The sequence below is a fragment of the Eptatretus burgeri genome, chromosome 16 (assembly GCF_056783735.1).
Source record: "Eptatretus burgeri isolate ZD-2024b chromosome 16, Ebu_testis_v1, whole genome shotgun sequence".
NCBI classification, from domain to species: domain Eukaryota; kingdom Metazoa; phylum Chordata; class Myxini; order Myxiniformes; family Myxinidae; genus Eptatretus; species Eptatretus burgeri.
The window spans coordinates 35,996,367-36,012,780 of record NC_140976.1 but is presented as its reverse complement, the minus strand read 5'-3'; the positions used below and the strand labels follow the sequence as shown (position 1 = coordinate 36,012,780).

General features: G+C 41.1%; 1 protein-coding gene across 4 annotated transcripts; it reads left to right on the top strand.

Annotated features, from left to right (window-relative positions):
• The first annotated feature begins 252 nt into the window (after positions 1-252).
• On the top strand, positions 253-16,185 carry SPCS3 (signal peptidase complex subunit 3). Of its 4 annotated transcripts, none has more exons than XM_085859229.1 (5): positions 253-545; positions 8,493-8,568; positions 10,110-10,184; positions 10,372-10,487; positions 15,358-16,185. In XM_085859229.1, exons 1-5 carry the CDS (start codon positions 403-405, stop codon positions 15,488-15,490), a joined length of 543 nt encoding a protein of 180 aa, XP_085715355.1. In that variant the 5' UTR covers positions 253-402; the 3' UTR covers positions 15,491-16,185. The 4 variants fall into 4 exon arrangements, with proteins under 4 accessions (XP_085715355.1, XP_085715358.1, XP_085715356.1 ...); XM_085859232.1 differs by having other exon boundaries at positions 15,329-16,185; XM_085859230.1 differs by having other exon boundaries at positions 10,626-15,425.
• The last annotated feature ends 229 nt before the right edge of the window (positions 16,186-16,414 follow it).

Here is a 16,414-nt window from a genome sequence, read left to right as displayed (position 1 = left end):
ACGTTTAATGAATCAGATTTCCATTAATTAGCCTTTATAGTGAGCTATTATTTAATTTTACTCCGGTTGTTTTCCCGTTCCGTCGGAGGGGGTTCAGCAAAAAACAACAACAATGCCAACAACAAACACGTACCCTATTTCGGAAACAAAGATTACTATATGCTCGGAATACTACTTTAGACACCGTGAGAAATACAATTAAAGAAATAAACAAATTTTTTTTTAGATTGACGTTTACTTTCCGGAAGTTGATGACTACTTTCCTCCGAGATTCTTCTTCTTTGAAATTGTAACAAGCTGTGTTCTTTTTTTTTTTTTTTAAAACCTGTGGCGTTTCTGCTACTTTTGTTGCAACTATCGCGGCTTTCCCGAGTTGGAATTGTCGAGAATACTCCGAGCGACATGAATTCCCTCCTTTCTCGGCTCAATTCGCTGTTCGCGTTCACTTTGACGGTGATGGCTTGTCTCACGTTCGGCTGTTTTCTCAGCACGGCCTTCAAGGAGTACGGAGCGCCGGTTCACATCGCCATTGGGCGAGTGTCAGTGTGAGTTACCAATGCGGGGTTTGCTCTTACAGTTGATTACGTGGGGCCCGTATGATGTGAATGTGCGGGTGCGGGTGCGGCTGCTTTACCGTTCGCACCCACGGACGTGATCTCGATAACGATGTTTCCGTTTTCATCGACTGGTAGTCCTTGATGTTCAGACGGTTTTCATGGCTGTTTAGGAGGTTTTGGTGATGGTATAATGTATCAGACCGTGGAGGGATTGCTGAGGTTGATGCTCTCTGGCCGTTACTCCTTGAGCGTACCCGGCTCACGGCACCGTTGGTGAGTGGGGACGCACGCTTGGTGGACTCGGCCCCTGGTTCACTTGCTTTCGCTCACCTTTTCAACGCCATGTTTGATTTAAGTGATTTGTTCTGGATTAAAAAAAAAAAAAAAAATCTCCAGGTTTAAAAAAATTTTTTTTTTGCAGAGCTAGACTTGGTTGACAAAATGCGAGCGATGTGGTAAGATGGCAAAATGGGTGTAATTATAATTGTACAGTTGTCATGAAAGTTTTAAAATACTCGTATTGTTTCTTTATATTATAGAAAAACTGCTTAAAACAAACTCCTAATACCAACAGTAGTTAAGTTATGCATGTGTTCCGGTTCTAGGAACCTTAAGAATCCAAACATACAGTTGTCCCAAAGTCAGTTATGCTGTTTAAGTATATGTGTAGACACATCCCTAGTGGGGCAGATAACAGCAATTTTTGAGAGGAATCGTGCAAATGATGATACAAGCATCAAATCTGGCACATTTGCCGGATTTGTTCTCCAGGGGATTTTAATGAAATCTGCTTGATTGGCCATTTGAAAATCCAAATTTTGAAAAATTTGAAGAAAAAAAAAAAAAACAACTTCAAAAAAAATCAAGATCATGAATCAATGTTGGATGCTGGCTGAGATTGGTGAATGTTTCAGAAACATCATCAAAGACGTTCCAAGTCTGCCATGCAGTTTTCTTCCCTTGACCGCGGAAGGCAGACACGACGTCACATCCAGTGAACGCATGGAAGTATGGGATCCCTCTAGCTTTCTCAGGTCCTATTGCAGAAACTACCTCATGGACTGGAATCCATCACACCTTGGCTCCTTGGCCAAAGGCAATCTACATGTTCTCAAGACCTAGTTCCTGTAAGGATGGCAGTACAGATATTGCTCTGACTTGTACGTCCGTGTCATTAGCCTTAATGATAATGGACTTGCTACCATCCTTCGTTGCATCCCTGGCGTGTACAAATATTCGAGTGTCAGCTTCTTCATGACAACATGGAGACACAGCATCCAATGACTTCCTTGTGTTGCAAATGGCATCTTCTCTTTTTGTGACAATGACTGTGCTTGTCGTCAGTGCTTCACACATCTTTTCCGCAAGGAAGTGAAACAGCTCAGTCTTGTTGCTGTCATCTCGAAGAAAGCTTCTCCAGTTACTTGGGGTCTTACTGGTTCCTGTCACTCTTCTTCTGATTCCTTGCCCCCTTTTCAACCTTGCCTCAGACTTCAGACTTGACTTATTGTACACATCAAACACTTCGTCCACCCTCTCGTACCTGGCACCATATGATTCCACCTTTGGGATGATGTCTTCTTTAGCATAGTCATCAAATATCTTTGAAGTGCGTGGAGGTAGGGCATTGATAAGTGCTGAGCCATCAATGATGACTGCATCTCCCCTTGGTTCTCTGTCTGGGATGTTCACTTGTGCTTCAAGAATTTCAGCCAGCTGTGACTTCAAAATTTGGATTTTCAAATGCCCAATCGGGCAGATTTGATCAGAAAGCCCTGCAGAACAGAAATGCCAAATCTGATGCTTGTATCATAATTTGCACGATTTTTCTACTATCTACTACACTATCCTTCCTTGTGTTTAGTGGGAAGATACTGGGGTGCGTTGCGATGTTTTTTTTAGTTCGGGTAATAAATCTTTATATCCCATCCCCCATCACGATCCACTGTCCACCTGCTTGAGCCTCGTGTTTCCGAGGCAAAATCTTGCAGCAGTTCCAGTTCCTCGGCTTCCCCAAATGTTCCAATTTCTTCTTGGCTCTACCACCGTTCACCTTCCTCAAACACGCGTGGAGTGAGCGGGCTTTCCCAACCAGAAAGGGGCGGACCCATGAAGGACCTGTCCAATCGGGACTCTTGGTATTTCATTATAATTTCGAGCGCATTGACTGTGGGACTCAGGTAAAGGTTGGAAAATAACATATGTTTAATGGAAATATTGATTTTTGAAGTGATTATCACTAGAGGTTGTTTAATTATCTTTTGTTTAGAATTTTATTGTATTGTTTTTTTTTATATTCTATTTGTACTGATTCTACTATATATACAGTTGAAATATTAGCTCAAATATTACAAATAAGCATTATTTCAGTCCATCATTCCAGGGTTATGGAATTTATATTAATTATTTTTTATCTCTAATTTACAGATGGCTAAGCGAGGTCCAATGGACATGTTTATCAAGCCAAGAAATCCGGTTGCTGACCACACAAGTAATTCTGAATCAGATGGCGGTGATGTAAATGAAGCTGAAGTATTGCCGGCAAAAAGAATTCGTACTAGCTTTAGTCGGAAATATGACTCCTCTTACATTCAATTCGGTTTTGTAGCCGGTCGTAGTTCATGAACTGGTCACCCTAAAAAGGCGGAGTTGTTACATATTTTTCAAAACATCCACTTTCCACTTTGACTACAGACCAGAAAAACCACAGATATCTAGATATCTTAGTCTGAGAAGAAAGGTAATTTTGTCTAGTTTAATGTGGAAAAAACAGAAATAAAAAATATGCAATAGTTTTTGTGTCACAGGCAAATAAGTGATACAAGTCAGGGGTGGAGTTAACAGGCGGAGGTGGCGGATGTGGTGAGTCAAATTTGGAATAAACTGAATTTATTTCAATCAATAAGCTTTAATCTAATCTATTTTGTTATTTTTTAGGTGAGTACCACTTGGGACTTGCAGTTGCATGATGCAAAATTGATTATTCAATTCGTTATTATTCAGCAAACCCTGACCAATATGTACAAACTCCTAAAAGAGATCTAGTAAATATCTTTACATAGTTATGTATCTAGCAGATTCTCAGGATTAATTTGGCACTTGAATTGTCCAAAACGGCCAAAGGATAACTGATCCACATCCAATTTACTCAAAGGGTGAATTCGAGATAAACATGAAAATGTGTTTTCCTTGTAATGCATTATCCATTAATGTTCATAATTAAAAATGCCATATTCGCCGTTAATTAGTGGTTTTTGCTAATTTTTTTCACACAATTGCATGTAGCTTGGTGATGTCTATCAACACAGAGAAAACTGAAAAATTGAATATTTTGACCCTGTAATGCAAATGATGACCAGTTCATGAACTATGACCAGCCACGAATGATGGGAGAGTGCCAAAACCGCAGTGTGTTATTTGTGGATATGTGTTGGCTAACGACTCGATGAAGCCGTCAAACCTCAAGAGGCATTTAAATACAAAACATAAAGAAATGAGTTCAAAGTCGAAAGAGTTCATTGAAAGAAAGCATGTTGATTTAAAAGGCCGTCAGAAACAGATCTTTGAAGTGTCACACATAGATACTTGTGCTTTGCGGGCTTCTTATAAAGTAGCACTTCGAGTTGCTAAGGCTAAAAGCCATACACAATCGGTGAGACGCTAGTGATAAGCTGTATTAAAGATGTCTGCATATAAATGCTGGGTGAGGCTGCTGCAAGGAAAGTGGCTCAGGTGCCACTTTCAAATGACACTATAGCTCGACGAATTCACGATCTGGCTCAGGATATTGTAGGACAGATTATGTTAGCAAAGTCCTTTTCTTTGCAGCTTGATGAATGTACAGATGTTGCTAATATGGCAATTCTGATGGTGTATGTGCGCTTTGAACATGAGAGTGATTTGATGGAAGAGTTTTGTTTTTCTCTGCTTCACTACCAACAAAAACAACTAGTTCTGAAGTGTTCAAGACTGTGAGCGACTACATCGTTAACAAATGTGGGTTGGATATGAAGTTTTGCGTAGGTGTATGTTCTGATGGCGCTGCCGCAATGATAGGACGGCATTCAGGAGTGGTTACCCAGATCAAGGCACTTGCCACAGAATGCGTCAACACACTGCTTCCTTCACGAGAAAGTTTTGCAATAAAAAAATGTCAACAGAACTAAACAGTGTGCTCAGCGAGGTTGTAAAAATTGTGACTCATGTAAAGGCAAATGCTCTTAATTTCAGACTATTCGCTGCATTATGTGATGATATGGGAGCTGATCATAAACGGCTCCTATTGCATGCCGATGTACGTTGGTTATCAAGGGGAAAAGTCCTGTCAAGAGTATTTGAACTACGAAACAAACTGGCCGAGTTTCTTCAGGACAAAAAACCAAACTGGTCACAATTGTTCCGAGATGCGAATTGGCTAGCCAAGCTGGCTTATTTGGCTGATATCTTTGTCATCTTTAATGATCTCAACACCTCCATGCAGGGAAGGATGGCTTCGTGTTTTACAATGGCAGACAAGATCGACGGACAAAAACAAAAGCTACAAGCATGGAAGAGTCGAGTGTCGAGAGATTGTTATGACATGTTTCACCAATTAGCGGCAGTCATCGCTAATGCAGGAGAAGACCTTAATGTTACATCTCAACGAGATCTCATCAGAGAACACTTGACAAATTTGGCAGAACGTTTTCAGCATTACTATCCAAAAGAAGATCCACGGAAAGGGAATGAATGGATCCGAAATCAGTTTATGCCATTGAGAGATGACTTAGGTGTCACTATGGAGGATAAATTGTAGGAGCTGTCTGCTGACTAAGGATTGAAGAGGAGTTTCAAAACTACAACAGTACTTGCTTCTTTTTGGATAAAAGTGAAAGCAGAATATCCTGAGCTTACTGAAATTGCTCTGAAAACTCTTCTCCCATTTCCTTCAACCTCCCTCTGCGAGACTGGCTTCTCAACCATGAGCATCATTAAGACAAAGTTCAGGAATAGTGTGGATATTCATTCTCCATTGCGCGTGGCACTGTCCTCAATTGAACCATGATTGGATAAGCTGACAAAGAAGAAGCAGGCTCACCTTTCACATTCGTAAAAGTTAAGGATTTAACATGCCGATATCATCAATTTCATATTTTAAAATTACGACATTTTCAGTCGTCTTCAATGTAATGTTACCTATTTCCTTTCAATCTTTCTTTTAATGTCTTTATTCACTGGAGTTTAAGATAGCTAAAATATATAATTTTTCAACCTACCTTATTCATTATAATTTTTCATTTTATTACTTGTATACTGGTATACATATGTTTATAATAACTATGTTTGAAGGCTTTGCTAGTTTGATTTTTTTAAAATATATTTTAAAATATTGTAATACTGTATGACTCGTTTACAATATATATATATATATATATATATATATATATATATATATATATATATATATATATATATATATAAAAAGTGTCAACTTTTATTATATTCATTATATTTTTATATTTTTCCAGTATAAATTAATATTACTATGGATGTTCAAACAATATTTTCTCGATCATAAACAAATAATATGGTACCGCTCCCTGGCATATTGGAAAAAAAAACCTACCGGTCCGCCACATCAGATAGTTTGAGAAGCACTGTGGTAAGAGGTTGAAGACGAAAAGAAGAGGCCAAAAGCAAGCAGAAAGTGGAAAGCTAAATGGCTGTCAGAAGAGGCAACACATTTGTAAACAGAAGAGGAGAGATGAAAATCAAGGGGACGAGGTAGAACAGGCAGATATTTTAAAGATATATGTCCAGAGATATAAAGTGACTCGAGTGGGAAAAACAAGAGATCTTTTTAAAATCATCAGACGGATGATAGGAAAGTTCATGTCTCGGATCGGGGTCCATAAGAGTTCAACAGGTAAATATCTGACAAACAGGTGAAAGAAAGATGCAAGGACTTTTCCAAAACTCGATACCAACAAGATAGCAATATGAATGATGGCAACTTTTGAAGAAAGAGAATATGAGAAAGAACCAACAGTGATAGAATGTGGGGTACGTAGAGCATTGAAAGAACATGCAAATGGAAAAGCATCAGATGCTGATGAAATTACAAACTCTTTGGGTTAGTTGAGAAGGAAGGAAATCAAACTTTTAACAGGTAAGTGTACACAGATCTGGAGCAGGAATGGATCGTCTAAAAGGTGGAAGCAGTCGGTCTATATACCATTTACCAAAGAAAAGGAGGAGGATATTAGGACCATACTCTGTGCAGAGCGTTGGTGCTGCTTAAGCAGCCTTCTTGGCTATTGGGCACAATCCTGGATGGGTCGCCACTCTGACACAGTATATCAGCATGCTGGCACTCATTTTGCCAACCTCGGAAGGATGACAGGCCGAGTTAACCCCACCTGGTATTAAATCAACAGCTGAGCGGGATTTGAACTCAGGACCCTTGGATCCAAAGCTGCCACCCTAACCATTAAGCCACCACCAGGCAAAGAAAAGGGATGAAAGACTATGTTCGAATAACTGAACCATTGCGTTGATTTCACTAAAGACCATTCAACACGGAATATAACACTTCATTCAGTGAGAAATGCCTATTATGCAAGCGGGTTAAAGAAGAGGAAAAGGTACGAGGGATGAAATTGCAAATGTGATGTGGATCATAGAAAAAAAGCAAGGGAATATTTAAGGAAGACGTAACTCTGTTAAATAGATTACAGCAAAGCTTTTGATGGTGTTTATCTTGAATTGATGTGGATTACGCTGAGCTGGGGACATCGGAGCAGGAGCACCTGGTACGTCTGATAAGAACCGTGTGCCCTAAATACGAAGCTACAGTAACAACGGAGTATGGAGAGACGGAATGCTTTGGAATTGGAAAAGACGTTAAACAGGGGTACATTCTCTTCTCTTACTAGTTCTATCTGTACAGCGAGTACATCATGAAGAAATCAAAGAATAATGACATAGAGGCTGGAGTCGGGATCATAGGAAGACGTACCAACAACCGACGGTGCAGTATGTTGACAATACCATTCTGTTGGTAGAAAGTAAAGAGGACTTTATGAAACTGCTGCAGACAGTGAAGAAGCTCGTCTTTATTTAAACCTCAAAAAAAAAAAGACGAAAATGTAATGAACTGAAACGATGAGGTGTAAATCGTGGAAAGTTTCATCTTCCTGGGTTCGAAGGTTGACGTGGGTGGAGAATGTGGAGGAGAAATTAATAGACTGTTGGCGTTGGGTAGAACAGCAATGTCAGGATTGAAAAAGATCCGGAAGGACAAACCAAGAGGTGAATGCTCTGTTGTTTCCCGTTTCAATGAATGGATGGATGGATACGAGTCGTGGACAGTGAAGAAGATTGACAGTTTTTAAATTGGTGTTGGAGGTCTTTATTTGAGATATTACAAAAGATCAGTTCCATGCATCCAGTAGAATGTTAAAAAAAATTCCATGGACTGCAAAAAGAACAAAGAAATCGGTAATTGAAAAAAATTAGACCTCGACCCCTAACCCCTAACGTGAACAGGTCAGGAATGGGAGCATGTGCCGGAGCAGCACATCGCAGCCTCCAGTAACCTGAACACCAGTTCATGAAATGCGGTGATGCTAAAACAAAAACATCATTCTTTGGACACATCATGCGTGCAGAAAACAACCTTGCTTGGTAGGGTTTTGGGAAGAAGAGGAAGGGGCAGACTGTGTATGTGCTAGATAGATGGAGTAAAGGCTGCACCCAAGCTTTTTCTGCCAGAGCTTTGGAAAGCAATGTAGGCTAGGGATGTTTGTAGAAATCTGATCACGAATGTCACCAGAATTCAGACACGACTGAACAGAACTAGATAATTAGACGATGATTTATCTCCGTTCGTTGGAAGCCATTGACCGACTTGAATGGCGGTGTTGACACTAACTTTTGTGAGTGTTTGTTTGGCAGGAAGAACATGGAGGATTTTACGGGGCCAAAGGGAAAGAGTGATCTGGGCTTTCTCACGTTTGATGTTCGAGCAGATATCCTTTGGTCACGTGTAATCTGTCACTATTAGTTTGCACACATTAGTGCGGCGCAACCATGGGATGTATTTCCGTAGTGTGTGTGTGTGGTGTGGTTCTTACCGAACCATCAATCATCGAGGATACCCCTACTCTAAGAGTGTGACGTTATGTGCTAAATAGTAATTTTAATTTTATTGTTGAAAAGAAAACTTCTTGTGATCCTTGCACAAGACATGTAGTTCAGTTTTACCATGTGTACTTTTGTTGCCATGAATCCTATATTTTGTGGAGCAGTTTAAGTCTTAATTGCTCGAGGTTTTTTTTATATATATATATATTTATTTATTATATATGCAGTCAAGGCTATTGGAGGAGCTAGAACATTGAATGGATCAGGACGTAACAGAAAAAAAGGAAAGCGAGAGGGCAGGGTTGATCCACACGAACAGCATGGCTGAAGGACAAAACAGGGAAACGTGGACAAATGAGGGGTGTCGGTAGGAATGAGGGGTATGGGAGGATGCATGGGGTGGACAAGATGGATACAAAAGCAAGACTGGAAGTTTCGAAAGAGGTGGGTGTGGAGAAGGTTAATGGTGGAAGAAGAGATTATGGTTTTGGATTAGGGGTGAGGGGAGATTATCTAAGATGATGGTGAACAGCTCTCTTGAAGAGCCAAAGGGAAGAATGAGATTGAAGAGAATGAGGAAGTTTGTTCCACAGGTGGGAAATAGAGGAATGATTGAGTTGAGGTGCGGAGTGATCCTGGATTTTGGGCGTTTCACCAGGCGGGAGCTGTTGATGGACCGTGTGCGTCCTGTAGAAGCCTGTGGGGGGGGGGGGGTGGGGAGGAGGTGTAGGGTGGGACACAGCACAGAGAGGGCGGAGGGTGCAAGAACAGAAGTGAGGTGGTAGAGGACAGAGACCACCGACCTGTTGGCGATGTGAAAGTGATAGGCCCATAGTCAGCTTCATCTCAGAAGATTCCAATGATCTTGGAGGCCTTGGTTTCCACTATGTCACATTGAGGAAGGTGTGGGGCAGGGATGACAGTCCATAGAGGAGAGCAGTACTCCAAGCTGTTGATTAAGACCTTGAAGGTGGATAAGAGTTCAGGTGTGCCAAGGAAGGACTTTGTATGGCGCAGGATGCCCGGTCGATGACTAGCTTTGGAGGCCAACTTTGAAATGTGGTTTGCCCAGGACAGATCATGGCTTATGGTGAAACGCAAGTGTTTGAGTGGCTGAACTTGTCCATTTGTTTAGTGTCGTTTATGTCCAGTCGTCCACCTTGAGTCCCATAATGTCTCTCCGTTTCACACACTGGATATGACATTTGGGTGTTTTTTGCATACATCTCTCAAAACATTGGTTTTGCTTTTTTCACATCTCACACAATGGAAGTTATTGGCATTGATTTGCACCCAACTCGCTCCTTGAGGCTCTTCTTGTGCCACAGACAGGTGTCTTGTTTTTCAATTCTTGAGGTTCTTTTCTGCAGACAGGTGCTTTCTTTCTCAATTGAATTATTGAGGTTCTTCTTTACAGCAGGAGCAGATCTGGACTCTCTTTTCAACTGGAACGTGAAGCAGCTGTTCTTGTACCTCACGGCGGAGTACACCACTAAAAACAATGTAGGTATTCTCCGGATAACCCACTCACTTTGTCGCTCGTCTTGTTTACTGCGCTATTTACTTTACCCACGCCTGCCACTTCTGTAGCTGTAAATCTCTGAGCCTTTGCTTCGTCTTGATCATCACAACTGCGTTTGCTTTCCAAGGACAGTTTTTGTCTGATCTTCCCTCTCGGTGCTACTTGCAGGCCATTAACCAGGTGGTCCTTTGGGACAAGATTATCCTGCGAGGGGAAAATACAACGATTAACCTCAAAGGCCTACGGCCAAAGTACTTCTTCTTCGACGATGGAAACGGACTCAGGTGATTGTGTTATGTTTCTATTTATTATTGTGCAAGATCTCTGTAATTCCTTTTACTTCTGTGACTGTTCCTACCCCAGCAATTTTATTTTCACCTTTCATGTTGCTGAGTAATTTTTTTTTTAAACAATGATTTCAGAATCATGGTGGTAGGACTTGTACATGAATCACAAGCAAGACAACATAAGGAGACAGTGGAAATTCGAAGGGCACTCGGTGGGGCGCATACCTCCGCCATGTAATGCCTGATCCACGAGAACATATCGGGCCCAATAAATTTTTGAAATATGTCATTTTTGCCCCTTCTCTCAATGGTGAAGAATCATTTTAAAGATTAAATAATTCTCATATCTGGATTCGGATCATCACCAAAATCGAATGAGTTTGTCCTCACATACAACGTGTCCACCAAATTTCATCCAAATCCGTCCACAACTTTTTGGGATATCTTGCACACAAACAAACGGGTGAAAACATAACCTCTTTCCACCTTCCAACCAAATTGAAATGGTAAGTTGTATTGAAACTCAGGATCCCCATATCCTGAGCCAAGTGCTGAGATTAAAATGGCAACATTGGTGCCTGACTGCATCGGCGTGCGAGGAGGTAAAGTTGTATGGTGTCCGTATTTGGTTCGTAGCATGTTGGGATCTTCTTAAAACCGAGGAACTAGCCAATTCCTTCCTTGTGCTTTGACAGAGTAGTCAGTTTCCCTTGTAACCGAAGAACTCGCCGATTCCTTCCTTGTGATTTGACAGAGTAGTCAGTTTCCCTTGTGTGCCTGCCTTATGGCATTCGTGCACAGAAAGCTTGAGCATGAAATCCAGAAAGGCCTTGTGCCTTGAACACGTACCAGCAAAAACAAGGAGACTTAATATTGAAGTGTAAGTTAGGTGCACCCTTCTTTATTCTGCCAAATGCTATTAAGCTGCCAATATTGGATATCATGATGATGGATTCCAAAAGGTAACTCTCGAGGGGTGGTGTTTGAGGGAGGGGGATGAATTTTTTTTTTCCGAACTCGGTTTTAAATCTTCAGCAATATCTAATATCCCTTGTTAATATTGATGACGAGAGCGTTCAGAGAACAACTTACCCCATGCGGTCTTGAGGAAAGCGATATAGGAAGAGGAAGGATCTTTTTAGCTCTTGCGTTGCGTTTCTGAACACGAGCTGCAATTTTGTCCGAATGTTAACATTTCACCGTCCTAAGAGCATGAGGGGAAAATATAATTGATCAGGATGGCGTAATCCTTCGTCCCAAATACTGCTAAAGTGGAGGTTTTTGGAAGTGCCAACAAGGCGATTTGTGTTCTACAGTGTTCAAGTATATAATTAAATTGAAATAAATTTTAAATGCTGTAAAATATATATATTTTTTTTCGGAAGTTTACCACCGTTGGTGCATCAGCTTCACACCACCTTATTTAACACGTTAAATTCGTTCATCGTGCCTGTTGCTTTTGTCCTTCATGATGTCCCTAAAACCAGTAAGTTTCCTTTTTAGAATGATTAACCTCGCCAAAAGAGAGGGTATTGAATTTGTGTCCATTTGTGTTTGTTTTTCTGTCTGCACAGAACTTTAGTAGTGTTCTTCGCAACCGTTTGTCGGATTGAGACAAAATTTTCACCATATGAGCGACTACTAGTGTTAAGTGCTTTAATGATAATTACGATATCGGTCACGTGGTGTGGCAGTCATGTTGAAAAAACGGAAAAACTTTAGACCTCTGTATCTCTGAAAGCGTACCAAGGAAAAAAAATGAAACTTGGCACATAGCAAGTACTCCTCATGGGGAAGAAGGGTTTTTTTTATAGGACATCATCAGCGCCTTTGCTATGATGTCATAAATGCATGTGTGGAACACTACATCTGATCAGTATGAAAATTTTTGAGGGTCATCTTAATAAAATATGCCTGGTGTTGGCTTAATGGTTATGATGGTGGGTTTGGGATCCTCGGGTCCAAAGTTCAAATCCTGCTCGGCCATTGAATTAATACCAGGTGGGGTTGATTCAGCCTCTTATCCTTCCCAGGTCAACAAGACGAGTACCAGTTTGCTGGGATTATTGAGCCATTTGAGTATCCTGTGTCGGAGTGGCGACCTGTCCAGGATTGTGCCAATATCCCAGGAGTCTGCTTCGGCAGCACCAATGCTCTGTACAGAGTACGGTCCCGATGGATGGATGGATGGATGTATGTCGTGATAAAATTTTTCACAGAAATTTTTTTTGATGACGTCATCAGTCACGTCATTAGACAACCCCATTGTTCAAAAAAAAAAAAACCTTCAAAAAATCTTCTCTGAAGTGGCTGAACAGATTGAGGCGAAACTTTACACGTATGACTGCCTATCCATGAACAACAAAACGTTCACACATATGACATCATAAGTCATACGGTTTGGTAACCATATTGGATTTACCCTCAAACCTATAAAAAAAATCTCCAGAATGGCTGGACAGATCGAGGGGGAAACTTCACACAAATGTTCTCCAAGCCTTGGGGATACCAAGGTATTCACAAATAATTGATAGGTCACATGGTTTGGCAGCCATATTGGATTGAAGAAAAATATTAAATGTTATCTCTGAAATCGCTCACTTGATCGAGGTGAAACTTCTAAATTATGATATAACGGTGATGGGGAATACATGTTTTAAATTTCAACTTGATCAGACACAGGGTTTGGCAGCTAGAATTTAATGAAATATTTTGATCTGGGTTTAAAAAATTTTTTATTTAATAAGGTTCACTTGAGTGTGCCTGAATGGGTTTGAAGGAAGAGGAGTATCAGCTGAAATGTGAATCCTATCCGGGTTCCTCCTGATGACTTCATCTTTGCTTTTTGCTTGTTCTGGTTCCTTCTGATTACTCCAACTAGAAGCACCCGCTCCCCCTGGGAGCCCTCAAGGGGGTCATGTTATATTTATGCCTATTTTACTCCAAGGGGGTCCCTGGATTACACACTAAAAAAATGGTTGTGATCGGTTCAGCCGTTTTTGTGGTACCTGGGAACATAAAGACGGACAGACGGTGAATTATAGTAAGAAGATTCAGGACAGTACCTATTTGGTGCTCCATTTGAATTGAATCGAATTTGTTTTAATCCCATTCTAAAGTCAAATGAATAATAATAAACATCATGGGTCAGGGTCAGGTGTCCAATCAAAGCAGGATGTCTTGGTAACCGGTCATCACTGCCAGCAGTTATAAAGTGGCAGTTCTAATTATGTCTCTTATTAATTACGTAACACACCAGTACATAAACACCACACCACCACACAAAATAAGTCCTTGCGAGGGTCTGCAATCTCCGATTGCTCTGTTTCTTGTTTTCAAGTTTGTTTCACTGCCAGATAGACTGAATCGATTGCCTCACTCGTCTGTGCACATGCCCGATCAGGTTGAGATTCCGTACAATTTTCCAAATTCTGAGCTAAAGTTCTGCTGATCTGTGGGTTTGTGTTACGATTAGTGTTCAAAATGTAAAATTCAGCTGAAATCCAGTGCAGTGATACCCAGGTTCATATTGTCCCTTTTTATGTCATTTTGCAAATCCATAGTCACGTTATTAATACCACTTCTTGATATTCATCATCTCGACTCGCATTTATGATGTTTTCAAAGCCACACCCTTTATTCTCGAGTATTTTCAGAACTTGGACTTATAGATGCCAGGATACATCGCTAAAGTACTTAATTGGATCGGGAGATCGCAAAAATCACCGAATGAACCACTGTACTTTGCTTCACACGTAAAAATCTGTACTGTACTGTAGATTGGTTCAGAGGCATTATAAAAGTGTTACCTTAGACATGAAATGAAATGTTATTCGTCGAAGGGATTGCCGGGTTAAGTTTTCCTCCAATCAATAAATACGCCCATGTTTATTGAAGGAGGAAGAGGAAGATGTCCCACCACCTTTGGCAACTTTCGGAAGAGGTTTATTTATTTATTTAAATATATCTGGTAATTTGTTATTTATCTATTGATTTATACGTGTTTGTATTTGAATATAACTCATAAATAAACAAAAGGGTAACAAAATAGGTAAAAAGTAAAATGTTATACCTGGAGTGGTGACATGATTAATGCATTCCACACTTATTCCATTAATTCTTGTAAGAAAAATTGTTTTGATTTACGTTGTTTTGATATTCATTGCGCTTTTCAGGAACTCATCCCCGCCATAAACTCTGCTTTTAGTAGTTTCTTGATCATAGAATGCCGAGACGTAAGAGTGAACCAATTGCTTAACCCCACTTTTTGCTATGCACATGGGGTAAAATAATGATTACAATGGAGTGCTTACCAAGCCTGGTTATAAGGAGTCTGCTAATACATTCGCATGTATGGATACAGAGCGTTGGTGCCACCCCCGAAGCAGCTTCCTGAGCAAGGGTTATACTGGGGGGGGGGGTTGCCATTGCCCTCCCAGCAGTAGTTGGGGCAAGAATTTGGCCATAGTGCCGGCGATCGCTCGCCTACTCTTTGCGAAGGACACCGTGGCTCTTTAAACTTCCACCAACTAATGCCGGCAGATGCGACGCCCATTTAATGTCCATCCAAGGAATGGCACACACACTGATGAATTGCCCAGCCTGTGAAACACTAGGATGACAGTTTATAAGTGTCGGGATTCAAACCCAGGCTCGACAGCTTAGAGGCGAGTGTGTGTACCTCTTGGCAATCCTGCCAGCCCTTGCTCTATACCTACATATGTATATAAGAATGGTAGTTTCACCCTCTCCTCTCCTCACCTCATTCCTTTCACCTTGTGTTCTACCCACCCACCATATTTTATTGTTGGATAGATCTTTTTTTTTTTTGAATACAGAATTCTGAATCATTTGGTGCCGGCTGCAGGGGTAACCGGAACGTGAGCCTTTGGCTCGCCTGGAACGTGGTCCCCAACGCAGGCATGCTGCCATTACTGGCGGGACAAGGCACTGGGCACGTCCGCTTCCCTGAGGTTTATGAAGCTGGGAGAAGCTTCTGAGGACTGATTCGATTTGGGGGTTTGTCGTTTCCATAACTGTGTCTAGAGCATTTTCATTGAGAGTTGTGAGGTTGGGGAAAGATGGCAGACAAATTTGTTTTTTGTGAGGGGAGGGAGGGTGTTTGGTTGTAAGATATACAATGAGGCATCACATCCCAGCCATGCAGTAGCAGCAGTACCAGGAACTTATTGAGGTGGAAATGATTAATAAGAACCTGCAAGTGTATTGCTTTGATCTACTTCAGGACAATGGCAAACAAAACAAATACAGCACCTCTCCCTCTCCCCTTCTTTTGTCCCCAAGCTTTTGCTGCTGTTCATGAGAATATTATTAATGTTACTTCTTTACATATTTGTAAGGGAAGTGATTCTGCTTTTCACATTCAAACCCCATGATCCGCCCTTTTATAACGAACACCGAGTGCGAATCTTGGTTTTATAATCCGACACTCAAATCTGTGCTCAGTCTGATTAAAAACCTCTTCACTGCTCACAATGACAACTGTACCTCCCCAGTTCTTTCCTCTTTATATGCAAATCCAAACTATTTATTCTCAACCTTCCTTCACATGAACTTGGATCTTTTCCCCTCCTTTGGCACAGTCATCACTTTTCAGATTGAAAAGGTGTTGTGAATAACCTGCTTCCCTAAAATTTAAAATGGACACAATAAATCTCAGCTGCTGAAACATCAACCTTTTTCTTTTCCTTTAATCCCACCAAGTTTTTGCCTCACTCCTTGCTCTACTTGATGTCAAGGCAACAAAGGCCTTCGACATCATTGGAATCGCCCAGGATGAAGCTGAGTCTCTTGGCCGATCACTTTCACGTCGCAAACAGGTCGGTGGTCACTGTATCTCCTCCCACCTCCTTTCTGGTCTGCAGAAATCCTCTGCTCGTTTGGTGTTCGGCCCCTCCCCCTCC